Source organism: Seriola lalandi, unplaced genomic scaffold (assembly GCF_002814215.2).
Source record: "Seriola lalandi dorsalis isolate HSWRI2012SDOR001 ecotype SW California unplaced genomic scaffold, Sedor1 jcf7180002054306, whole genome shotgun sequence".
NCBI lineage: Eukaryota > Metazoa > Chordata > Actinopteri > Carangiformes > Carangidae > Seriola > Seriola lalandi.
The window spans coordinates 542,638-569,962 of record NW_019524859.1 but is presented as its reverse complement, the minus strand read 5'-3'; the positions used below and the strand labels follow the sequence as shown (position 1 = coordinate 569,962).

Here is a 27,325-nt window from a genome sequence, read left to right as displayed (position 1 = left end):
AAGTCAGAGAGTGAACCGTCACCGGAAGTGTTTGTGGTTATTCCTTGAGCTCACGCTGCCACTACAACCGACCGCGCGCTGGCTCGGCTAGCAAGCGAGGAAGATGCTAGACAGAAATGGCGGTGACGGCAAGGCGAGCAGCATGAAGTGCTGATGCATTACATGGATCGAAACTTACGACTGGCAGGACAAAGTTGGGAAAATGACAATGATGTCGAAGTAGGACACCTTTTGTAACTGTCATTACAAACCTACAACACCTTCCCGGGAGAGTTTTCATCTTGAGGAGAGAGAACCTCACCGGGAGCATGGCTTCTCACAGCAACCAGGTAGCTAAGCTAGCTGGCTAACGTTAGCCTGCAAACAACTCCTGCTGCACGCCTTGTAACGTTATTTATACACTCACGACCGTCCCGCACTTGCACAACATTCATACCTAAAATAGTGCCATTCTATAGTGGCAATTCGCACAGGTGCGTGTTGTTATTTGAAACATCTGGCTTGTCGTGTCATTGAAAGTAAGTACTAAAAAGTGCTTGCTAATGCCCCCCTAAGCCTCATTGAATCACCACCAGCATGGTAGCTAACAGGCCCTAGGTCTCTCCATTCAAATGAGCCAGCGGTGCTATCTGCTGCAGTCTTTAGGACATGACAGCTACGTGTAGCTGAATGACATGAAAGCGTGCTTAATCCAAAATCAGCGACGCTTTGGTGTCAAATCCGACAAGTGTCATGTGGTATTTCCCAGAGAAAAGTGACACTGAAAACTGCTGCGTGTATGCATGGCCCACCTGCTCAGTTAAGCGACAGGCCTTCTTTCAGCGCATATTTTCATAAGTGGAAATACCTGCTAATTACTTTTGCTCTGGGTATTTAGGAGGCACAGTGACGATTTGGTGGAATGTTTTGCATGTGATGATTTTCCGTTTCTAGGCAGTTGAGCCAGGATATAACAATTCCCTGCTGGTCATTTAGCTATTAGCAAGCTAACAGCTTTATTCAGGTGGTGTGGTTATACTTTGCAGTCAGTCCGCTAGCTGGTTAGCTAAATGGAAATGCGACAGTGTGGGCCTTCGTTCATAGCGAAGATTTATTTGATATGGAAACAATTTCAAACACGATTGAGCTTGCACGCTGCTGTGCAGGTGTGCGGTTATACCACCGGTCTCCATGTGGCATAGATTGTAGGTGATTTAGCAAGTTTGGTGTTATCTCTGAGGAAGGTAGCTGTCATGTGGGAAGGCCCATTTTGAAGTCTAGCTATGCATGCAGAGACATGCCATGTTTGAAGTTTCTAGCTGATGACTAATTTAAAGTTGATATTGTGACAAAAATCAATGTAATAATAAAACTAAACTCTATCAGGGACACATGCTTTTTCGGGTTCAACAGTTTAAGAAACGGCTAATGATCACAGTAAGGAAACCTCACCAGAGATTTAATTCTGCATGCTTTCCCACTTCCTAGCCTTAAACTTGAGTGTTTCTATTGGCCAACTGTTCAGCAAAGTGAAAGCTTAAAGGGAAAAGCAGTCTTGGCTTCTTTCAAACACAGTGGTCAGCTTTTTCATGTTTTGTATAATGGCCAAAGAATGTTTGTCCTCTAAAATGAATGATACATGTTCCAACTGATATTGATGATCCTACCATGATGGTGCATTTGTTGTTATACAAATGTTGGCATTTGTGAATGAATAGCATGACTCAGAAGAGTTTGTACTTAGCCAAATTTAGGTATTGAAAGACGGAGCTCCACATTAACAGTTGCCCAATTTCCTCGGGCAACCGGATTTGGATTCCTATCAACTATTTCGTTTGGTTTGGTTGCCCCTGTTGGCAACTGTTTTTCCTGTGTAACAAAAACTCCTAATAGCTCGCCCTCTGTGTAAAATCCTCTGTATAGACAAATTAAAATGTTGCTGTCTCATTGATTTACTCTGTGAGAAATGAACAAGAGAGTGGAATAAAATGCCACAACACAACTGATATAAACTCAACCAAATCCGATTTAACAAAAGTAAAGTTGTTAAACAGGTCAGACAGCCAAATTATCAGAGGTAGAACAAGACACCACCAGCAAAAAGAACGCTCTTCTGAGCATGAATTGGGGAAAACGGGTCATTGTGGAAACGCTTATCAATACTGCTCTGTAGTTGTACCTGCAGATTAAAAAAAAAACTGACAAATATGACAGCAAATGGTAAAATTCTGTTTGTCTGTTTAGGTAATTTACCCTGCTAATACATTGTCTTGCCAATGTGCCATTTGAAAGTAGTATGTTAACATTATATTTTTTGGTTTAATTAGTAAAGCTGAACCACTGTGAGAATTTAGGCAATGCTTTGTTAAATAAAAGGCCATTGCAGGATCTTAAGAAAAAGCATAGAAATTAAGATTATGAGCACTATTTTAACAGTCCAAAGTGCATTTAGACCGTGTCCATATCACTTATTCTATTTTAACGGTATTAAAAACAGTCGCTGAGCTAGGTGCATTGTTCAAAAGGTTTTTAACTAAGTCTCTTGGGCGTGCGTGTATTAGCGTAATATTTAATAAACCAATCAGAGTGCCATCTCCTATTCCCTTAAAAGCCAGGTGGGCTTCCACCTTGGTAACCCTTGGTAGCGAATCAATATACTGCATACAGCTGTACAAAGAGGCAGCCGCTCAAATCACACGTTTAGAAATTTTTTATGTTATATGATAAGTGTGAATAAATCTTTGGTTCATTATGAAACTGAACAAATTTAGTATAGGTGTTGAATGGGAAACACTACAGTGGATTTACCAGCTAGCAAGAACGCTTCTCTGCAGAACCTCATTTATGTCTAAGAGACCATAGACCATGATGCATGGCAACATTGTGCAACACACAATATGCCACAAAGAACACTTCGACCTTTTGCGGGCTGTAATGTAAAGTTACACCTTACTTATCCAAATATCTGAAGCTCATTTTCAGCACACTTTGCTTGCGTGCAACAGGCAGAGTGTATGCGTGTTGTGCTCCTGCCTATGTAGCCGTATATCACTATCTTGACAGTGCGCTCTTAAAATAACTGTAACCAGGTTTTTGTTGGTCAATCACGCAATCGCTTTCCACTGCCTCAAGATAGCTATGCGCCAACAATGCGCCTGACCACACCTCATTTTAGGACCAAAACGCCCAAGGGCACTCAGATGGGCACAAGTGTATTTGCAATTTAAACAATGTGGGAGCTGGATGAGAAAATGACAACTGCATTGGTCTGAAGCTAGCAGAGACAGTTGCGTTGAACTTTGCGGCGGGTGTAAGTGTAGAATATCTATCAGTATATAAGGTTCTCTGAAGTTATCGCCACCAACTTTAGTTTTATTGGTTTAGTTCAGGTGTTTGCTATAAAAGCCGTTTTTCGCCTGTGTAGCTACAAAATGTTATAGCTTATGCCTCTGTTTTGTTGGCTTAAAAATGCTTAAAGGAATATTTGCATTCACGTGACATTTATTACACTGAACATGGCAACAGTAGTTTATTCCTTTCAACTCATCAAACTAGTAAAGCAATGTAAATGGGGAGCTTCTTCTCAGAGCATGCACTCTGGTGATTGCCTGACATAGATCTACACTCCTGAGATAGAAAATGCAGTCAAGTAGGAGTTTCAGAATAAACAACATAGGCTGTGTTCATTGTAATAAGGAATGAGTCATCCAGTGGAATGGTATGGCTCTTAAGCACTTTTGGAAATGTAACAGTTATTGCGACATCCTCTTTTATTTTTTAATGTCTATTTTTAGTTAAACCCAGTGTTCTGCCAAAGCATAAATCTGTGAGTAGGATAGTAATCCTCACCACTCCTCCTGGGAAAAACTACAGCATAAGCACAAACAAATCAAACTATCATCCAAATTGCCCCCAAATTTTCTGCTTAGTCATTCCAAGTGCATACAGAATGTAAATGCAGCACAAAAAAAAATCCACCAAAGTGTAGCTAAAAATTCAGTAGCACCAATTTACTCCAGTCATCCTATACTAGTCATTCCCTTTTTCCCAATCTGGTTTTACCTACGTCAATTTTCAATCTCCCCCTTTACCAACAGACATTATCAACAAGACTTGGGTAAAAGTCATAATGTTCTTTCAGATTAGCATGCCACCCTTAGCATGTCATACTAACAGGCTAAATGTTAACGTTTTATCAGTCCTTCTGTAAGCATGCTAAGATGCTAAATGTTAGCATGCTGCTTGCTATTAGATATCAAAATGTTGCAGTGCACAAAATTAGGGCTGCAAATAAAAAATATTTTCAGTATCAATTAGTTTCCTGATTATTTTCTAAATGAACTGTACTGAAAATTGTAACTATCATAATGCACTATTAGACTGTATTAGTTTTAGCTAAGTGTTCAGTGGCAGCTCATTTTGTATAGTAGTTAATCGGGAATAGTGAGGGGTTGATTACAGAGAAGAGCAGAAAGGGGTTCACCTAGTCAGTATAATTTGTACATAACAGCACTGATTGTTCTCTGGATAATTAATATCAGGAGGGTTCAGGCGAGATTGTCATGCCATTAGTATCTTTTTAACTTCAAAGCCTAGTAGGCATCAAAAGTTCAGATCATTTTAAAATTAATGAATTAACTTTAAATGATCAGAATGATAGAAAACTGAAATGGTGGTTTTGTGGCGTATTGATAATCATATCAGTAATGGTATGCCACATTGTTGAATTGATGAGTTGTTTTTGTCTGATAGCACCTGGCTTTAAGCAGAATAGATGACATTAATTCCTTTCTTCCTGTGTCATATCCATTCGTATTTCATGCTTTATAGTCATTGTGTCACCGTATTACTACATCACACCAATATGCAGGCACAGACATGCTCCAGAGATTCATTGAAAACAAGTCTGACCTTATTTGTAGTGGTGCTACAGCATTTTCATGCTCAGCCAAGTTGTCCATTAATAACACTGCATACCAATTTAAGAGAACAAGCACAGTAGAGCTCTCTGTATCCCCTGTTATGGTTAGAGTTGACAGATTGTCTGAACAGTAATCAGTTTTTTTGGGGATGTATAGGCATGTTACTCATTTAAATCCATAAAGACTAAGTTGTAATATGTAAATATTCACATAGTCTTGATTTTAATGATTGCAGATGGTGAACAAAAATTCATTTTTCAGAGTTCGGGTTAATTTGATGCTATTTTGACATACTACTCAGGTATGTATTGTGTGACTGCAAATAAAAAAAGTAAATCACTGTGCATTGGGTGTTAACAACAATGTTGGCTGAAGTCTAGATTTGCGTTTTTACACTTTGCTATGTGATGATAACGTGGCCTTTTTGTGACCCTAGAGTCGGTTTTAGGGTTTCATTTGTATTTTGGACAAAGCTGTTTGTAGCAAGTTTTCATGTGACTATTTTCAATAGCTCACATTTATAGATATTAGTTGAAAAAGAGAAATTGTCAATAATGATAATTTATGTACCAGAATCAATCTTTTCTGCACATTTGCACTTGAAACTTGTTAGACATAATATCACTAAAATTGAAGTAAATTGAAGAGCAGTAAATTAATAACAATATACATATGATATACTAATACTACTTCAGCCCTGCTATCTGTTATGTTAGACCCTTCCTATGTCGCTGTTGTGTGTGTGGTGTCGTCACTAAACTGTGTTGAAATCATACAGATGGCTAATTTGTTGTAATCCTCAGTCCAAACGAACAGCAAGGGAAGCTTAGTGTGGTACGCATGGCACGCCTGCAGAAAGAAGCAAAGGGACATTCTTTCTGTTGTGATTGTATTAGCCATCCTGAGGCCATTGGATTATGGCTGGCTGTTTGTCGCTTGTAGTGCCATTTCAGCAATGTGGGCCCTCGTGTGGGGCCTCGTTTGCAAAGAGTTACATGTGCTTGAGCTGCACTTTCTTTTCTCTGTGCCTCCCCTTTCACGTCCCACTGTTTATTGCACTGCGAGGATTAACAGCTGGGCTAGTGAGTTCATGTCACCTTTTCTCAGTGGCTTTGTGTTTTCCATGCTCATGTGGACACTTAGGTGGCAGAGTGCGGCGTTTCCCCTGAGGCTCCAAGGGTCATCTGTCAGGGGTGTAACATAACTAATGCTAATAGGATATGAAAACAGAATTAATAACAATGATATAAAATTGATTTTTAACAGTCAAAACAATGCACTAAATAAATATGTGGAATAACTGGACAGTGGGGTAGAGCAATAATGCGTTTCGCTATCCAGTGATTAAATTAATTAAATTCTGTCTGGAAAACATCTGTGCAATTCTTCTTCCCTAGCCCGCTATTAATTACAGTGCCAATACCTGTTTATTGGGTTATTGGTACTCCAATAATGAAGGTAAAAGCTGTTAGAGGGGTCTGAGCCCACAAGCTAATCAGTTTTTTGTATTGTTCCAGGTAAATCTAGGTCACTTCTCTTTATTCATCCTATTAATTATAGTTTAGTGCTGCAAGTAATATTTTCATTACACATTCATTTGTTGATATTTTCTCAATTAAGTGATCTTGGTCAACAAAATATAAGGGGGTCAGACGTGCCCATGCCCCACATATTTCTAGAGGCAGAGTTTGTTTGAAAAGTGACCCAAACAAATAATCCATTATCAATAGTTGCCAATTCATTTTGTCTCCATCAACTAATTGGTTGCTCAACTAAATGTTTCATCTCCAATTATGTCGCATAGTTAAGTTTTTTTCTGTGTCTGTATGACTTTTCATACTTGTGTAAACCAGTGTCAGTGACATGGCACTCTTTCTCCACTTATGAATCCATTTATGATCTTATCCTGGAGTGGAGTTTTTATAGTTTGTGATTCTATGTGTAACTGGATAACAGGGTTTAAGTTAATTAATCAGAAATAAAGTTAATGGAAGAAAATAAAAAACAATTTGGTTAAGTTTTGTTGAATGCGTCAGAGGTGTAAAGTCAATTCACCGGCCATTTTAAGGCTGGAGTTTGTTGTGTAACTGAAAAAAAAAAATCTTGTCTCTGAGAAATTTAGCAAGTTTAAGTGTGCAAGCAATCAGCAACTAAAGCTGTTATCTTAAGTGACTGATTCATCATTTAATTATTGACAATTTACTGCTCCAGATTTCCAGCAGACACAAGAAGGACAGGTTAGCAGAGTTTCAGTCTGGATCCATGTAGTTTTTAAAATCACAAGCGCATAAGTCAGATTTCTCTAGTTTAATTTTGTCAAAAAAGCACATTAAGTTAAAACAATACATACACCAGGGCTGCCTCCGACCAAGGACTTACTGGTCGACTAGTAGTTGTTACTTCAAGTCATTAGGCGACCATTCATCACATGTTAATAATATTAATTATTTAGATTTTTGGGGGCATCAGAAAATGGTTTGAGTCCAGAGCTGAGAGAGAATGTTATGATTGACATTGTTGGCACTGTGCTACAAAACAGAGAAATACAAAACCAAAATAATGAGCCTTTAAAGTATAAATTCGACAAGTGCAGGCACAAAGCGAGCCACCTGTTAATGATACCAGCAAAAGCAGTAATGATTCTGAATGCAAGGAGAACATTATTTGGAGTGGCTATACTTAGTGGCTAATGTTAGGCTACTGACATGTTTCAAATGATGAGCCGTGTTTGGAAAGGGGAATGTTTGCCTTCAGAGTTTGTATGTTGCCTTGTTGCGGTTGTCCTCGGCACTCTTGAAATGTTCCCACACTTTGGATTTCCTGCCTGACATATTCATTTAATGTAAAATACTGTCTTGAGGTGGTGTGTCCCTTAAGAGTTGCTATAAGGCAGGAGTTGTTGGTGGAGTCCTGCTTGCTCTGTCCCATTCATTATTTTATCACTAAATATGCCCAGTTAGACGAAACCCAAGGCGCTTGGTTACATTATAACCTAACAACTAAAGGGACCAGCTGTGTAAACAATCTGTCTGTGACTGAGTGTTGCTGGTTTTTTTTTTTTTTTTTCTTCTCTTGCAACCAACCTACTAAGACTTTGTCAACTAATACTCTTCACTTTAGTGAAATTAGAGTATTAGGGGTTAGCCCTAACCTACACCTGCTTTTGCGTGCTTTGTTTTCTGTGTTTTAACCTGTGTTAACTGTAAAAACCTACCTCTAAACAGTACTGGGATCAGATCTGAGCTGTTAGTATTCATGACTCATCACTTCATGTGGTGCTTTACCTTTGCACATGCTAGCAATGCTGTCATGGTTATGTGATGGCTGACTCGAGTAAGAGCCCTTGTACCTAGATATGCAATGACAGCACGTTTTTTGAGCCAGTTCGAGTTACGGGGCCAAAGTCCTGTCCTTCATTATCTATATTATTCGATTTTCCCTTAATTTGTTCTTTTATATTGATGTATGATATCATGTTTTGGGACTTAAAGGATGTGCCAGGTAATTTAGAATCAGTTTCCAAATTTTGAATTTGCATCATATCATATCAGGAAAGAAGTGGATTTTATAATATAATTTTTTTTCAACTAATGAATGTATTGATTTCTTCCCACAGTACATCTTCGGGGAATTCAGCCCTGATGAGATCAATCAGTTTTTTGTGACTCCACGATGTTATGTCGAGGTAAGGAGATGGATTACAAAGATGTAGTAGTAGTAGTTGTTGTTTTTACATTAATAAATCCTTATTACATGGATCACCATGAAGGTTGACAATTTACAGGAAGATCTGTCAGTTTCAGCAAAATCTTCTTGGACAGAAAACAACCATCTCAATGGTCATATTTTATTCCCTTGTCAATGTTACATCTCATGTCAAAAACTATTTTAGCATGTCTTCTGATTTCTATACTTGGATTTTTAGTTGTCTGAAATAGTGGTGATTCAGACTCACTCAAAAATGTAATTCTACAATATATGTGGAATTTTTATTTATTTATTTTTTCTAATTGTGCATTTTGTCTCCTCAGCTTCCTCCGTTCAATGACAAAGTTCCATGCGTCAGTCAGTCTTCTGGTATGTACATTTCATATACACTAGATTGTTAGATGATGTTTATTTTGTTTTTTTAATTATTTATTCATTAGCATCAAAATACCCAATCATCTCTTAGTAGCTGACTTATCAAGCTCTTAGTTGATATCACTGTAGGTTAACAGAGCAGGTCTTTCAAATGTAAGCGTGAAGCCCCGGCTGAGCTGACCTGACTTGACTAGACGGGAGATGCTTTTCATGTTATTATTTTTTGCATATATTTATACATAAAGTTCTGTATATATTGTTTACAAACCTCAGTAGATATTAAACTCTTTATTATATTAAGAATACATTATTCTTTAAATTACGGGCCACCAAATGAAAAAATGTAATAGCAGCCACCTTTCTTTGAAATGGTTCTCATTTGCACATGACACTTGCCTTACCTTGATTTGTATTGATTATTTAGGAAGTTACTGCACTCCTGCTGTACCTTATATTATGGAGTCAATGGGACTGCAGGTTTGCGGTGAGTTGAGGAGTCTGACACCCTGTGGCTTGACTAGCTGTTGTGCGTTTGCTGTAAAACTCAAAATCCAGGTTTCAAAAACTGGTGGCTTTCTAAACCTTGCGCCTTTATTCTTTCTCTTGCCTGTTGGTAAAATCTGTAGAGCTTTGCATGCTCAAGATACTGCTAAGTATCTTATCTTCTCTTGCATTTTCACCACTGCAGGGTTCCCAAGTTGAATTAAAATCGGATTTAATTTTTGTATGATTTAACAATCACAGCTTATTTACCAGGGGCATAGTGATGGTTTTATGTGGTTGCTAACATGTGTGTACATATTTACCCTTACATTGTTAAGGTTTTATTGCTAAATGCATTCTACAGTCATGAAGTGTGATTTCAATAACACTAACAGAAGATCGTCTAATCCCAGTAGAGGAAGTAACTGCTGTTTTCATACCCTCTTAACCCCTGCAGAACATCAGGGTTTACAGTTTCGGTGACCAGTCAGCTGTATCATAATGGAAAAACTTTGATGATTTTTCTGATTTGCACTTACTAATGTTTCCTGTTTGTTTACCTTTTCACTTTGCACCTCTCGCTGCATAGTAATTTACTATTTAAGATGCTATGCAACACACTTTAACTAAATAATGAAGCATAATTTGTTTTGTAATGATGACATACATTCGTTTTGTGCATTGGTGTTCTGCATTGCTGAAGCATTTAGTGACGCTTGGGTAATATAAATGTAGTCAGTTTTTAAGAAAGAATGAATGTTTATGTACATCACAGATGTGCAGTCCATTATGAAACTATTCAGACAAGTCACTTTTGTTGCCTTCAGAATACATAAACTGCATGAGGTGTGTGGTACATTACGTTTATATGGTTCATAGTTCTCTTATGGATGATATTTGAGTCTAGGTCTCATATCAGAAAATATAAATTGTCATCCTGCCATCATAATTTTAAAAATGCACAAATGGAAGTCTATAACTATATTCCTATAAATAAATATTCTTTAAAACTGTTAACATTTGGAGGTGGGTAGTACCATAAAGGAAAGTGTAAGGTAGGCCTGTTTCTTTACTAGTGTGCTTTTGTTTTGTCTGTACACTATATTGCATAATTTTAATCTATAATTATTAGGTAAATCTAGGTTAGCTTACCTTTTTAGTAAGTGATTCATAGAGAGAAATTTATGGGAAGAGTTGCATTAAACCCCCAGTGCTGTATTATTCTCCATCGATAGCTTACATCAAGATCTTGTCGGGGGACCTGATCTTGTCATTATTTGTCAAGACAAATTAGGCACACCTTACAAAAAAAGGATCAGTCAGAACTACTAATTACAAACTTGACAACATATAAATGTTGAATTTGAGTCCTTTGCTTTTGTGGCAGTTTAGTCCAAACAGTACAAAGTGTTTGACATAAGGCACTTTACTTATACAAAACATTTTTTTAATTTAAATAGTATACAATTAGATATATTTCAAAACATTCAATTTGTATAGAGTACACTGTTTAGCATATAATTGAGACAAAAAATCCTACTCCTTGCATTTTGGAATAATTAAATGTACATATTGTCAGTCTCCATACAAAATTTATTTGAACTGTCCACATTTTCAATGTACGCCAGTGAGTCTCAACTGGTTTTGTGTCAGAACCTTGATTAAAATTGTTTTAATAGTATGCTAATAAAATCAGGGCAATTAACAAATTATCTAGGACCTCATACACATCTGTCACGGCTTCCAAGTCTGGTCATTTGATGGCTGGCTGTTACTTGTGAGGAAAAGAAAAATATTATCATAAAAGCAGGTTATAGAATTTGTAGCCTACATTGTGCCCCCCTCTTCTTAATTGGAAATGTTGAATCACCCCACTTCGAGGCTTCACATAAGCACAGAAAGAATGTGGTTCAGTCAAGCATGAACGCATCAGTAGTTGTTGAAGCTAAAAATAGGTCCAGTGGAATGTATTTCTTTTTATTGGTACGTGTGATCTTGTCACGGCGCTCCCACGACTCCTGTTGAGTGATAGCTTATTTGTTCACAAATAAAGATTTTATACCAAACTCCCCAGCCAAGTGTAAAGTACCACAGTGTCTATTTTTTACATTTAGGATTAAGGCTGTATTTAAAGACAAAATTTTGTTTCTAATTGATTAAAATGTCATCTACAGCAGAAGACTATCAGCGCATTGAGTTTGGCGTTGACGAGGTGATGGATTCCAAGCCTGTTGGGGTGAACGATCCTTTATACAAGGTGTCGAGCACCCTCAACCCCCAGGCTCCAGAGTTCATCCTTGGCTGCCAGTCAGCCCAGAAGGCCCAACAGACAGCTCCTCCAGCAGCTGATGTCCCTGATGGAACCCACTTCAACTCGCTGGATGGCCCTGATTCAGAGGCCTCAGCCCTGGACAATCACCAGGCCTGCCAGGACATGGACGGACTCCCTGGCAGCCTGGGACAGCGAGAGAGGAAGAAAAAGAAAAAGCGACCGCCTGGGTACTACAACTACCTGGACCCAGCAACTGGCAGTAACAATAGCAGCAGTGCAGCAGATGGGACGCCTGTGACAGCACTGGTGAATGGACATGCACTCGGTGGCCCACACCACAGTGCTGAGGATGTGGATGGTAAGGTATTGTCAGGGGCTGAACTTTCCACCCCTGGACCTGTCTCCACGGCAACATCAACGGCTGCTGTGGCTGCAGCCAAATTTGCCCCCTCATCCACTGCCAATCAGAGGACTTGTGATAGCCCTGATGACTCTTCTTTGGACTTAACAAGTGGAGCTGCCTCTTTATCAGATGGCAATAATGCAACTTCCTCCTCTTCATCCTCCTCTCAAAGCAGAGGGATGACAGAGGGACCGAGGACTGCAGATCAGCAGCCAGATAATTTGGCTCCACAGAGCCCCGAACTTTCAGATACTCCCCACAGCCCACGCTCCAAATCACCTCTTCCTCCTTCAGCTGCTGTGGCCACCCCCTCTGTCGCCACTTCCATTACGACTACTGAACTGGAGGGAAGGGAGGTAGCAGACAGTGGGGTGGCCAATGGGCTAGCAGAACGTGAAACTCCCAATAGTGCAGATGGACACAAAGAAGACTGTGAGAGTGGGGAGCACACACAGCAGGCCTCCCCAGATACTGCTGCCCAGTCGGTGGTGACAGAGCAGGGCCATTCGTCTGCGATTCCAGCTGCACCTACTGCCAACCTCCCCAAGTCCTGGGCTAGCCTCTTTCACAATTCCAAGCCTCTGCCTGGGGGCCCTCAGGCCTTTGTGGAGGTAAAGAATGTTGTGGAAGTTGTGTCTCCCTCCCTCGCTACACCAGAGCAGCCTGAGAAAGTTGGGGAGGTCAAAGACGGCCCTGTCCATGTATCAGAGGATCCAAAGGCCCCTAAACTTGCAGGTATAATATGAAGAAGCTCATTGTGTATGTTTTAAAAATGACCCATAATACCTGTTTTATGTTGTTTCAGCTTAAAGTGTTTTGCTGCAAGAGAAATGTACATTGCTGCTAAATTTACTCCCCCTCCACTTGGTGGCAATGTTGAGACAATTGTACTGTTCTACCTCTTGTCCTCCTTCATGAGTGTAAGCCTTTTAAACATTTAATGTTTGTTTGAGAAGAGTAGAAGTGAAAAGTGACCTAACTACATAATCTGCTGCTGATTATCTTATATTCTATAAAGTGTATATTAAGTTTGAGCAGCTCGGATAGCTCAGTAGCACCTCACTATAAGGAAAGGTTATAGAGGAGTTGCTTTCATGTTCAAGAAATTCAAGAAATGAACACTAGATGGTGGCACTACATCCAGAATAGCTGTCAGATAGTAAGTCACTAGTCTCATTTGTCTCATTACTCAACACATTAGTAGGCAGGGAATACCTTGTAAGACTCAGGCCTTGTGAGAAAAGAATGTTCTCCTCAGACACCTAGAAGTGTATGGCTTCTTTTTCTCATTTTGTCAGGATTCTGTTTTTATTCTGTTGTGGCATCTTCCTCTTTTATATTTCAAGTTGTGGTGGTTACAAGTAGTGGTTTGGCAATTATTTCAGGGTGCATTTTGCATTTATGAATGGTCACACATTCTTAGAATAGAATTTGACCTGTCAGGTGGTAAACTCCAAGACAGGGAGAAAACCCTGTTCCTGTTTCATAGGGCCATGATGGCCTGACACAAACACAACACAGCACAGCAGCAGGTGCATTTGTTTCTTAAAGACGTCTTCAAAAAGTGAAAACATTATTTCAGCCAAAAGAAGAGAAAAGGATTTCTTGGCCTCATCTGTAGAGGGATCAGTTATAAGCACAGTTAAGTCTGGTTTGTGATCACTTGAGTTCATTTATTTAAGAACTTGCAAACAGATACAAGATGCAAAGTATTTAGTTGTGCAAAGTCATTCTGGGCTGTGTTTTTTTTTCCCATTGTGTCTCTTAAAAGCAGCTTGCACAATATGAATGTGCAGCATATATGTACACATGTTTGGGTTATTATACAGTTGTTCTCTCAGGTTTGGGAATTTACCAAAGTCCTCACTTGTTTCTGTCCACCCAAACACTTTGGTTTGAGTTCTGCTTTGAACACAGTCCTGTGTGGTCAAATGTGCACATTTTCAGCACACTGTCTCTTCACTGAGGTACCTACCTAGTAATCATCGGGTGTAACTTAAGATGCAAAGTTTTCATTGTACAGTAACATTGTATTCCCTTTTGAGATGAAATTGCTACTGCATGCTTATAAACCAGAATATCATGTGGCTGTATTCATCTGCAGAACATGACAGCCATCAGTCGGTGTTTCTCTTTAAAACATGAGAACCATTGGGAATCCATTTACTGAAAAGTTGGGTTAGATGGTCACAGGTGTTTAAAATTGCAAATTGGGACAACAAGCAGATCTATAGTAATGTGCTAAATAATAACTGACCACATCCCTAAGTGTAATCTGTGTGTCTTCTCTATGTGTAAAATAACACGCACAGTAAACAATTTGAAAAAGGGCCGCTCTTAAAGTTCGCACAATACAGCGTGTAGTCTCAGTTTGTCACATCCCTCTCCTACAAGATAAATCATTGTCAGTCAGTCGGACCCGCTGGCACTACTTGGTTTTAATATTTAATACTCGTTTCTTCTTGGCTGTTAAACTGTGTTACCTTAGGATAGGTTCAATGACACCGTTTCACAAAAAGTAAAGCACTGGTTTCATAAATGGGTTTTAATTAACAGAGTTGCTTGCATTTACAAAAGAGAAATGGGCCTGTGTAAAACTGTGGTTGTCATGAGCATAGGAATCACCCTGCTAGTGATTAGCTTGTTCTGAATATACATTACCTTTTTGTAAAGCAATAGTTGAATTATTTGCAGTCGAATTTTAGTAAATGCTATGTACAGAGAATAAGAATGAACTTGTGTATATGTCTTTGTGCCTGTATTCACAGCTACAGAGATTGCATTAATGATGTGTTTTTTTTTCCCTTTTTTTTTAATTTTTTTTTTTATAAATCAATTGTGTAAATTTCCACGTTACCATGGGAGCTGTGTTTTTGAATGACAGTCTCCCTTCCTAGGCGTGGTACAGCAAGTTCTTGCTCTTACTCCGACAATCTCTTGTGCTGTTATCACAAGAGATAGGAATAGGAGAAGGAACATTTGTTTCTGTTCATATGAAAATTTACTTTGTGTGATTCAGGAATGAATAACTGTGTTGTAACATTCACCACTATCTCACAGTTTTAATGCCTGAAATTATGTACACAAAATTGTACAGACATGGTTTTTGATTGATGTTGAAGTTGTACAGGGCTGTCTGTTTATAAGCATTGTGTTTGTTTGAATCCCCAGAACTTATTGAGAATGTGAAGTTGATACATAAACCAGTGTCTTTGCAGCCGAGAGGACTGATCAACAAGGGAAACTGGTGCTATATCAACGCTGTATCCTTTCACTTTCACAGATATTTGCACCTACTTCTTTTAACACTTTTGACCTGTGTACACACATTTCTATGGTTAGCTGTTGGGAGTATGATTTGCTCTTACACGGGTGCTAAGCCAAATAGCACATAGGCTAAATGGAATGTAGTCCCAGACAAAGCTGATATGTGCTTTAAAAATACCATTGTGAAATGTAGTTGTTTTTCTTTCGCTGACACTCGGAGGAGTGAGTTTCAGCTCTGCCAGCAAAATTCCTAAAATTTAATTTTTCTTTTAAGGACTGTTCAAAACATTTATCAATGAATAATCTTTTTTGTTTTATGGAAACTAGAACTGCTGGTATTAGTCGATCAATAGAAATGAACTATTTTGATAATAGACTAAATGTTGTAGTAGTTTTTTTTATTTTTTTATTTGCAGGTTCCACCTTCTCAAGTGTGAGGAGTCGATGCTTTTATATGTTTTATATCACACAAAATTTGACAGCACCTTGGACTGCAAGAAATAATAATGGACCCTATTTTCTGACATTGTATAGACAAAACAGTTCATTGAGAAAATAATCTTTAGTTGCAACCCTAGTGGAAACGGATGAAAAATTTGAGACCTTTTACTCCGACACTTTGTTTACACAAAATGAACAAGACATACTTTAATTCAAAAGATATTTTTAAAAAATTTTGAGCGACAAAATAACATTGAGTTTCATCAAATTAGAACTTATTCATGTATTTTATATGTCATTGCTTTTCCTACATGGTTTTCCTCCCTGACTCTCAACACTCAGACCCTACAGGCCCTGATTGCGTGCCCTCCTATGTATCACCTGATGAAGTCCATTCCTCTGCATAATGAAACGCAGAGACCATGTACCTCCACACCCATGATAGACAACTTGTAAGTACTGTTTCTGCACGCTGATAGCAAATTGTTAAAATGTGTTTTTCTTATACACATGACCGTGGTTTCTTTCTCTGACAGTGTAAGGCTGGTGAATGAGTTCAACAACATGCCTGTGCCATCAAAAGCCAAACAACAAGGTACGATGTGACAGCATGTTGACAATGTGACAAGACATTTGACGCCGTTCTGTCAGCAGCACTGATGTTGCAAAATTTGTTACTGTGTCCACAGCTGTTGGTGATAAGGTCATGAAAGACATTCGGCCTGGTGTACCCTTTGAGCCGACTTACATTTATAGACTCCTCACTCTCATCAAGTCAAGTCTCTCTGAGAAGGTAGGCGGTGCTGTCTCAGGATCTCATGCATCACATATCCATAGCAGAGCAGTATGTCAAGATGTTGCCTTTTTTTTTTTTTTTTTTTTTTAATGATGACACTCCTGTAATACACTCCGTCTGGAACAGACTGTGCTTGAAGCAGGTGTTCTTTTGTGTTTTTTTTTTTTTGACAACTCACCTGGCTAAAATGAATTCATGCGGTAGACATGCTGAGTCAATTCCGATTATAGTTTTAATGAATGAGTTCCCTTTCAGTGTTTACCTCAGTGAATGACTATGTATGCAGATTCATGTCTACATACTGGTGACAGTAGACATTCTTTGTAGAGTGTTTTAATTGGTGTTGACGTCTTTGTGCTTCTGCTCTTAGGGCCGACAAGAGGATGCAGAGGAGTATCTTGGCTTCACTCTCAATGGATTGCACGAAGAGATGCTGGCATTGAAAAAACTAATCTCCCCTCAGGAAGAGAGTAAGCATTTTTTACTGCTTGCAAATCAAAACAATATCGCAAATAAAGTCATTACGTTTTTTTTTCATTGAATTCACCGTTTTCATATCATTACTGTTTTGTGTTTAAGTCAAAGATTGTTACTTTGCGCGTAATGAAACTGCGCCAAAGTAATGATCTATTGTTGAGTTTGAAGGTTTTGTGCTATTTGTTTTTTATTTTCAATAAAATCAAAAATCAGCAACCAGCTTGATAATGTGAACACAAATATATTGATTTTACTGAAAGAATGAAGATTGATACCATTCGCAACTCGACAGGTGTGACTAGACAAACGCAACATCCCTCAGCAGAAAAGCATGTCAGCAGTTTATGGATACAATATATTGACTGACAATGTTCCAGATTATACTTGTAAAGAAAAGATCAAATGATCAGTTGAGATGCTGTTGCCTTAACTACAAGTTTTAAACTGACAGGGTATTCAGAGGAGGAGTTCATTTTACTTACTTTAAGGCACTTTGAACTACTTTGGTCATTTGACCTTTTAAAGTGGTTTATCTTCAGTGGTGTTTTTTTCTCTTGACAGAAGCTCCTACGCCCAATGGGCCCGAGTCCCAGCCAGGTGTGGAGGAAGATGTTGCTGATAAGGAGGAAGAAGGTAGCGAGGATGAGTGGGAGCAGGTGGGCCCCCGAAATAAGACCTCCATCACTCGCCAAGCTGACTTTGTCCGCACACCCATCACTGACATCTTTGGTGGCCACATCAGGTATGTTGACAGGTTGCTGAGAAGATGGGTTTCAGAAATACTTTTATATGTGAAGTGAAAATAATGAACCCTATGTTTTGGAAGATATTGTAATAATTGCTGCATGTATGGAGTGCTGTAGTTTTTCTTCATACATAGTTTGTTAGAAATTTCATTACACAACTTTATCCTCTTGTTGTTAATGGCTTCTGTACCCAGTTAATTCGCCAACCTTGGGTAAGAATTATATTAACTTTGTGTGTGCATCCTGGGTCGGTCGTAAAGTGTTCGACCTCTGTTCATGGTCATCACAAATTGGTCTGCCACCAGCCATCTCCAGCTTCTCCCCACCAAACACCAGAGTCCTTCAGAATAACAGCCACTGTGGTTTGATTGCGGTCAGAAGTCTCGACAGCAAGACGTGGGGCACCCATCCACAAACAAAAGGTCTTAGCTTTCAGACAAATTGGAAAGTTAAGAACCTGTGCGGGTGTAGCTTGCCTAAATAATATGTTCTATGAGGTTCTGGTCTGGCACAATCCTGGTCCACACTGGTTGCACACTGTCTTAAAGGATTATTTTCTTAGAAATGGTTGCAACCAGAGAGAAATGGAATACAGGAGTGTATGTTTACAGAGGGTAATGTGTACGCCCACTGAGCTTGGCTATAACCCATGGACTTCTTTAGGCACTGGTCAGAGTAATTGGTTTGTCTTGAGGAATCACTGCAACTATTTGAAAATTATGTTTGCCTTCATTTTAAGGCCTTTTAGTTTAACCCTTTGACCACCAGGAGCAGCCGGCATATTACGGGTTTTTCTTTTCATATTCGATGGGTCAGAAGTTGCAATCAGGATGAGCCTGGAATAATAAAAAAGGTTGAATCATTGCATCATTCTAGTGTCAGGCTTTAAATCTTGGACACCTACAGATTGAATTATGTTAAAACACTGTAGTCAAATAATTGCAGCAAAGCAGGTTATATAAAGTATATATTTATATTGATATATTTTAAATATTAACCTGCGTTAGTTATAGATTGCCTTCCAGGTCTTAAATGCCTTAATTGCATTTCTAACAGGATGGTTTTTTTTTTTCTCTGTCAGATCGGTGGTGTACCAACAAAACTCTAAAGAGTCGGCCACTCTGCAGCCTTTCTTTACCCTGCAGCTGGACATCCAGTCAGAGAAGATCCGCACTGTCCAAGAGGCTCTAGAAACCTTGGTGGCACGGGAGTCGGTCCAGGGCTACACTTCTAAAACCAAGCAGGAGGTATGCAAGAAGGGCACTTTCAGACTAGATTTTAATCAAGATCAGTGTCACACACTATCACATTTCAAAATAACTAAGTAATATAAACCATGTATTAGTTGTTTTGGTTTTTTTTTTATGGTCAGGCAACGATTAGAAATATTGTAATTGTTGCCGTAGGTGAGTGCACAAGACCTCACAACTGAGGAATATACTTGTCTGAAAACGCTACAGACAGTGAACATTAAGCTGGAACAACTGGTGCAGGAAACATCTGCTCTGCAGCTGTATAATGGGCACACACTTTGAAGTTAGGTTTATGTCACCAAAAAACAATCGTTCTAGCCTTTATCACTTTAGAGGCAGTTAAATTTGGTCCACAGCCTGACATTTGTCTTTTGTACTTTGAAAAGCACCAAAACGTAGTGATTCATCAGTCACTATTTAAAAGGGTTGAGCAAGCTCTTGTATTTCCAAGAGAATGTTAACTTTTGGTGTGAACTTGTTTTGTTCTTGTTCCTTTTTTTTTTTTTTTTTTTTTTTTTTTTTTTTTAATTAAGAAGAAATGTATTGGGTTTCTACAGTCCTACAGTTACACATAAAGTTTTATGAGTATTTGAAAATGTTGTTTTTTTCTTTTCCTTGGATAATCTTTTATTACTGTCACAGTATGTCCTCTGACTTCTTGTCTTTTTGTCCCCACTTTCAGATTGAGATCAGTCGGAGGGTGACTCTGGAAGAGCTGCCCCCGGTGCTGGTGCTCCATCTTAAGAGATTTGTTTTTGAAAAGACTGGAGGCTGCCAGAAACTGACCAAGAACATTGATTACCCTGTTGACCTGGAAATCAGCAAAGGTATCGACCCACACTCTATTTTTTGGATCTTTATGAATCAAGTTTACCTGCACTGGCCAGAGACACTATGACTATGGATTTACACTGTTGGAAAATCACTACTGTATCTTCATAATCAGAGTGTGGACCCGTCAAGTTCCTTTTTTTCCGGATTATCTCCCAGCATGTGTATTTGTTTGCATGCAGCAGGCAATCATGTAAACAAAAGTTGTTTTACTCTTTATGTTTTGTCTTTTTTTCAACATTATCAACATTATCCAATCATGAGAGCCCTATTAACTTTGTACAAGATTCACTCTCTAATCATAAGAGCTGTAAAATCGATGAAGCACAAAATGATCAAACGTGCATCTGTATCATTCTGTACTGATTACAATTTAAGCAATGGTTTTGAATTTCTTAGTCTAATCAGTGGATTTTCCTAATTGTCATTTTATTTCAGATCTCTTGTCCTCTGGAGTGCGGAGCAAAGTTGTGAAAGGCCAAAGAACTTATAGGCTCTTTGCAGGTGTGGTTGTGTTTTGTTGCTGAATTTAATTTGGCTTGTAGAATCATTAAAAGAATAAGTTTTGTATGTTATAGTATCAGTTATTTTAGTTGCATTGCACAGCATTGTGGGTCAATCTGATCATGGTAAAAACTGCAGTGCCCAACTTTGACTTTGAGATACTGTAAAATATCCCACATTTCTCTAATGTTTTTCTGTCTCTCAACTTAACAGTTGTATATCACCATGGGAACAGCGCGACAGGCGGTCATTACACCACGGATGTCTTCCACATTGGTCTTAACGGCTGGCTGCGCATTGACGACCAGGCAGTGAAGGTCATCAACCAGTACCAGGTGGTGAAGCAGACTGCAGAGCGCACCGCCTACCTGCTGTACTACCGCCGCGTCGACCTGCTGTAGACACACACATACACACCCCTCAACACACGCAAGAATACCTGAATATATTGACAAACACACACAGCACAGCACATGCTCAAAATGCACTCGTTGACAGTACAGTACATCTACACACGACACAAACACACAGCAAACTAATGAACAGGAACACTGCCCAACTTGTTCTCTTGCAAGATTTTCCTCTTCTTCCCTCCTGTCCCCGCTTTCCTGAGAACCAGCTTTTCCAACACCCTTTTCCTTGTCTCTTTTTTCTTTTCGGAAGAAGAGAAACAAGCTGCATTCACAAAGATTTCCCTGTGACTGCTCTCTCTTCTCTGTGCACCACTGCTGTGTTTTTCTTTTTTTGTTTTTTTTTTCTTTTCCTTTTTTGTTTTACTTTTAAAGCAGCAAGGAAGGACTGTTGAATAGACAGAGGTTGGGCTGAGGTTACTGGTTTAGGACCTGCGACTCACCTGACTGAGCCCACAGCTCTGCTCAGATAGCAAACAGTGGACTCACTCACACAGGAAGAACTATCTACCACAGGCTGCAAGTGGACTGCGGGGGTAATTTCTCTTGTTTGAATTACCTTTTTTAAGGAAAGGACCCAGAAATATCAGTGTTTGCCTTTTAGTAAAGGAGAACTGTTGGCCTAAAGAATTTGCCACAGTTTAAAAGCCTATTTGAATTTGCCCTAGTGCATTGAAAAGGCCCAGCACCAGCATTATCATGAGTCTCTCCTCCCAAGGCCAGATTGTCTTCTTCGCCACCAACGACAAGTCCTCCTCCATTTCCTCACTTTTACGATGCTTTTAAATCTCGGTACTTGAGCCATCAAAAAACGGGAAAACTAAAAGAAAGGTGGTACATGGAATGGGAACTGAAATGCTTCCTTGTTTGAGAGATCCTTGTTATGGTATCTGGGTTTAGATTTAGAAAGACTATCTAAAAAAATATTAATGCGCTTTAGAATTTAATAACAAATAAGCTTCTGTGCACAAAGTATAAACTGATTGATTATGATATGACAGGCAAATGCATATTTTGCAAATATTTAGATTAAAATGTAAAAAAAAAAAAAGAAAAAAAACTAAAAATATAAAATCTAGCTGACTGAAAACTTGTTTGGGTCCTAAAAGACTGCGCTAGTTTTTAGACTCAGTTCTTGCACTGGAGAGATGGCAACCAATCAAGACAGATTCCACTGCAAAACCTGCCCTTGTTTACTTTGTACATTTCCTTCTCTATCCATTGTTTTTTTTTTTTTTTTTTTTTTTTGTCTTGTCTAAAGGTTCCACCTGTGTATAGGTGGCTTATCAGTGTAGTTCTGAGCCACACCACCCCTCTTAACCCCCAACTCAGCAGAAAGCGGGGGCTGCCTTAGGTTCAATGTGTGACGTTTTTCCACTCAGTGTACGAGTCTAACCCTAATCAGGCGGCAACAGCAAGTTTAATGTCTGTGAAGAGTTAGGGGAATGTACCTGACACCTCTGTATTTTACTCTTTTGTGGCTCATTGTTTCCTCCTAGTCGAGGGAAATGGAGTGTTGAGGGGAAGTAGGACTACATCTGTGCTACGCTCTGCATAAAGACCCCAGACATGCGCACAAAAGGAGATAGTGTTTGCTTTTGTTGATGATATTGATTTTTGGATCATTCATTGATAGTGATGATTTATGTTTGAGTTACTAAAAGATGTTAGTTTTTTTTTGTCATTGATCATTTATTGGATGTCCCCTTGCTCTCGCTCCCTTCAGAAAAATATGCTTGCATTTGAATTGGTGTTTGAAAAGAAACTACACAGGCTAAAGCACAACAATGAATAAAATTGATCTAGTTCTTTGCTTGATATTTATTTCCATTTTGTCATTTTCTCTTTTCATAATTTTTTTTTAAATTTGTTTTTTGTTTTTGCTCAACACCCATTTCATTCCAACCACCAGTGCCACAACCTCAGTATCAACACAAAATGAAATCAGCTCAAGTATTTCTACATGACTTAGAATTTTGTTCTTGGATTTTTATCCAAAAAATCCTTTTCTCCGTCTCAAACACACTTCACTTCCTCACATATACCTGTCTATCAATAACACAGGTGAGAAGGCGGTTGTTGTCACATACTTTAGTGCTTCAGATCAAAGAGTGCAATGTACAAACATTTTTCTGTATTTTAAGAGCAGCACATGGATTTAAGTTCATTTAAAATGTCCCTTACTTGTTTGCAAGTTCACAAAGACTGATTGGTTCAGTTTTTCAATTTAAAATTAAAGTAATAATTTTCAAAATTACATATGGAGATTTAAATCATTTTTAGCTTCTGTGCGATATAACATCATGTGGTGCATATTGACTTTTCTTGTGGGTTTCAAAGTCAGAAGCCTTTCCCAGATAAACCAAAGGAAAACATATAGGCCCTCCTGCCTTTCCTTCAATTCAAACTTTATTTTGCCTTCTCCATCTGACGTCTTGTTGCCATGTCTTGTCACAGCCCACGTCTCATTTCACACAGGAAACAGCATGCTGTTTAGACAGTCAATACATCTTACAACTTAAATGATAGTTCAGTTGTGCTGCTGGCTTTGTAGTCATTTCAGCACAAATTGTGACTGTTGATTTGCGTATTTTCTTTCCATTTTTTTTTTCTTTTTTTTTTTTTAAAATGTGGAAGTTGGGACTTTGAAATGGACACCTTGAGCTTTCTGTTGTACAGTTTTATCTCAGTCTCTCATGGCTGGTCAGGAAATGTGCTGGTGAAATGCTTCAACAATGTCTCTTTTCAGTATGTGCTCCTAACACTATTGTCTGCTGGGAATTGTTAGGATAATGACCTAAAAACAAAATCTATTCTGTCTTTAATTTTAAGCCTCCAGCATTATATTTTGTTTATTGTTCAAATAAAGGATTGTGCAAAAAGCAGTTTGCTAATGAGGTGTAGTCATAAGACTACTGGGCTTTCTTATAATACAGTAAATACTGAAAACATCTGCCGGCTCTGGATCATGGACTGGCCTACAGAACAATGTGCACAATAAACCAAAACAAAACAATCCATAGTCTTGGTGTACCGCACGCTGTTAATTGGTCTCTTGTTCCTGTATGTCAACATATACTATGTGTAGTATTTGTTGTGTGTCTCATCTCCCCCTCCTGTGGTCTAACTGGCTGCCTTCGTACCCACAGTGCTCTCTTTAGGGCTGTGGCTGTTTGTTTTAATGGGAAGCAGACCCATCATTGAAAAATTTGCCATGTAAGGTTTTTCTGCCTTTTTAGTATTCCTTACTATTTATTCCCTCTTTACTATAGCTCAGCCGTCCACTGAAATGTGGCTTTGCTCTCAAACTTACAATCAAGCATAGTATTTTCCTTGTTAATGTCAGAAGGCAACTGAAAGAGCTCCTTTTTTTTTATAGGCTCATAGCCTGAAGAGAAAATTACATGTTTGAACACCCACTGATAGACCACCTATACTCAGAAGTGTCTCCTGCCATTCTTAAGGGATGATGGTGTATGTATGTTAGCCTGCTCCTCATGGGCCTTTTAAGACTTGGAGTGGTTTGTTGAAACTGCGTAGGACCTATTTTTCAACATAAGCCAGTAATTTTAATGGTCATAGCATTGCAGGGTCCAGTGTGGGCACACAGAACAAGAGCAACTGCCCACAGAATGATGCTTGTGCTACATGTTTTCTGTAATTTCAAGCACCAAGAATCAAAATAATTACTCAGAGTGGAGATGAGCAACACAAAATTGAGGGCTCTCTTGGGGCAACAAATTAAAACCACATGTAGCCGCAGATGAAATCAACAGGTCCTCGTTACATCTGTGTTTCTGCTTCACAAACGATTTGTTGTAATTGTGAGTCATTTGTTTTAGTACAGAGGAGACAACCATCAGACCTGCTACTTAAACAAGCAGCAACCACCACAGTAGCAAAAACCAGTGCAATGATAATGTCTTAACATCCTTCAAGCCTGTATCACCAAATTTACAACATGCAAGCTGCAATTTATGAGCTTGTTTCCTCTTGCTCATTTTAATGCTGTTGTAGTTGTTAAAGCGTACACCATACATGTGACTTATCCTTGAACATGCACAAGCCTTTTACAACTTGAAAATTTAGTAAAACTACTTGTGAAGTGTGATGCTACCAACAGTGTTTTTCTAATGGCTAAATGGATGCAGCGTCCAAAACCTAGAAACTTAGTGGTGAGTTAGAAACATTCAGTTAAGGCGGTATTGAGGCCCAAACACGTGTGTTTTGAGCCGTTTAACATCACACAGGCAGGTGACAAAGGAAACGCCCTACTAATTGAGTGGGGAAGTGAATGTAGATGCTGTTATACAGGGTAAAAGAGGTCACCGAATGGTTTGGTAATCATGAGAATAAAGTGTATCATGATGTTGCCTCCACACTAACTAGATATAAAGGATTGGCATGTCCTCCATTGGTTCCAGTCCTTCATTCAGGATGCTACAAACCAATAAAGCTACAGTTAACAGAAATTCTCTTTACAGCATATTCTTACATTTGCTTATCTAGCCCTCCATCACCTCTTTATACTCAAAGAGAGTTTGTTTTGTTTTGTTTTTGTTAATGCATTTCCTGTTTCATTACGCGGCACCCTCTGGTTTGTTTTTATAATCAGCCTTGTACACCATATGGTCTCCTCATTCATTCTCCCCCAGTTCTCCTCCTCCGCATCTCATTTTTGTGTCTTGTTTAGAGGTTCACGAGCACTCCACGTTTTCTAAGGAAAGTAAACATGGCAGCCAGAGCTTCAAGGACCTCCACAAGCCCCTGTCCAAATAAACCAGCTCTTTTTTTTGTGTATGGAGAGTAGAACTGCAGTGTGTGTGTGTTTATATGTATGTATGTATGTGTGCAGTGGATGGTGGCTCCCCTTGAACCTTACAAAAAGAAAAACACGGGTTCCACCTGCTTAACATTATATAATGTCATAAAGTAAACAAGAAAAGGGATGTTTGAATTATGTAATCCCTCTGTTGTCTTCAACTGAGACTAATGTAGAGTTGTAAGTTTCCAGTTTCCACTTGGTCTGGTATGAATTATGTATCTGGGTTGATGCAGCCGAGTAATGAATAACACTTCTGAGAAGAAAACCCTCGTCTCTTGGAGATTTGAATACAGACATCCTCTGTGAGATACATGATCACTAATGTTTATTACAAGGGACTGTCGGGACCTCGAAATGGAGATTGAGGTTTTGTCATTAGACGATCTACAAAAAAAGTTATCATCACTAATGCTTCTGATTTACAGTGTATTAAAAAAAGACATCAGTGAGACAGGGTGTTGTACTGGCAAAGCCGTTACGTAAAATAACAGATTTGTGTTTCAAAAGGTCTGTGAAGAAGGACATGAATAAAGAAACATGATACAATACAAGAGTTTCTCAGAGTATGAAAAATTGGTGGCTGGTGTCAGAGGATGGTCTCACTTCAGTCACAAAGAAAAACTATTTGCTGGAGAGGGAACAATTGAAAAAAAAAAAATATCATGGCGACACACCAAATACGCACAACATATTTGACAAATAGAAAATATGGTTTAAAGTTAATCTTGTTAAAATCACAAACGTCCAACATGATCGAATCAAAAATAAGGGGGTCTGAGTCTGGTGAGGCAGAGCAGAAGTTGTACTGTCACTCTTCAGACAGAAGCCAAACTGTGTCCCCCCTCAACTGCTGAGGTGACTCAGAAACCTGCAGACTGTTATGATCATGTGTACAGGAAGTTGAATATCCCGGTTTGTCTTTGTTCCATATCAACATCATTGATTGACAGAACTTAGTATGGGGAGTAAAATATTAATATGTGGTGTCACCTTTTTACATTTTTTGTGGATGGGTTTATGTTTCGGGGGTAATGGTTTTGTCAAGGCAGCAGCAGCAGCTGTATCCAAATCGACCAGGATCTGACTGCATCGCTGTGTAACTGCAAATGATGATGTCAAAATGCTGTCCCTGAAGGAGAAAACACACTTGCCCAATAATGTTCTCATATTTTTGGAAGAAAAGGCCTCTGGTCTGCATGAGACATCTGGATGGATATTAATATCATTCACTAGATCAAAATATCACCATTTAAACAATCCCGAGATTGGTTAACCCTGGCAATATAAGAAAAATATTATATTGCTTAAATGAAGAATTATCCAATGTCCTAAAAACTGTACAGCGAAAGGGATGATCTGTCTGACAAAGAAGACTGAAGGTTAAGTGGTGCTTTTTAACTGGGGAAGGCCAAGACTAGGATATTAAGTATTTCCATGTAGTTAGCTTGGTAAATGATGGAGCCCATCAGGCCATGCTGTGAGCTTCATCTTTAGATTTTCTTTTCTTATGTCTCAGAAATGTGATTTTCCTGTGAGTATCTCACTACAGACCGCAGCGATCCTCGCTACCATCTCTGCAGGACATTTAAGAAAGAAAGCAGATGCATGATGGGCCAGACTTCCTGTTAAACAT

At 38.9% G+C, this 27,325-nt stretch overlaps 1 protein-coding gene across 3 annotated transcripts; it reads left to right on the top strand.

Moving 5' to 3' along the window:
• Nucleotides 1–77: 77 nt before the first annotated feature.
• Nucleotides 78–22,685, top strand: usp10 (ubiquitin specific peptidase 10). 3 transcript variants are annotated; one of them, XM_023406393.2, is made up of 15 exons: nucleotides 78–329; nucleotides 8,518–8,586; nucleotides 8,933–8,978; nucleotides 9,409–9,468; nucleotides 11,645–12,877; nucleotides 15,314–15,405; nucleotides 16,193–16,302; nucleotides 16,387–16,445; nucleotides 16,540–16,643; nucleotides 17,017–17,116; nucleotides 17,685–17,865; nucleotides 18,951–19,116; nucleotides 19,805–19,949; nucleotides 20,392–20,457; nucleotides 20,671–22,685. In XM_023406393.2, exons 1-15 carry the CDS (start codon nucleotides 309–311, stop codon nucleotides 20,856–20,858), a joined length of 2,640 nt encoding a protein of 879 aa, XP_023262161.1. In that variant the 5' UTR covers nucleotides 78–308; the 3' UTR covers nucleotides 20,859–22,685. The 3 variants fall into 3 exon arrangements, with proteins under 3 accessions (XP_023262161.1, XP_023262160.1, XP_023262162.1); XM_023406392.2 differs by having other exon boundaries at nucleotides 11,642–12,877; XM_023406394.2 differs by lacking the exon at nucleotides 9,409–9,468 and having other exon boundaries at nucleotides 11,642–12,877.
• Nucleotides 22,686–27,325: the final 4,640 nt, after the last annotated feature.

Coding starts and splice junctions, on each gene's coding strand:
- usp10 (XM_023406392.2), top strand. CDS start 309: ATGGCTTCTCACAGCAACCAG. Junction 17,866..18,950: donor ATCTTTGGTGGCCACATCAG/GTATGTTGACAG, acceptor TTTCTCTGTCAG/ATCGGTGGTGTACCAACAAA. Junction 19,117..19,804: donor CTTCTAAAACCAAGCAGGAG/GTATGCAAGAAG, acceptor CCCCACTTTCAG/ATTGAGATCAGTCGGAGGGT.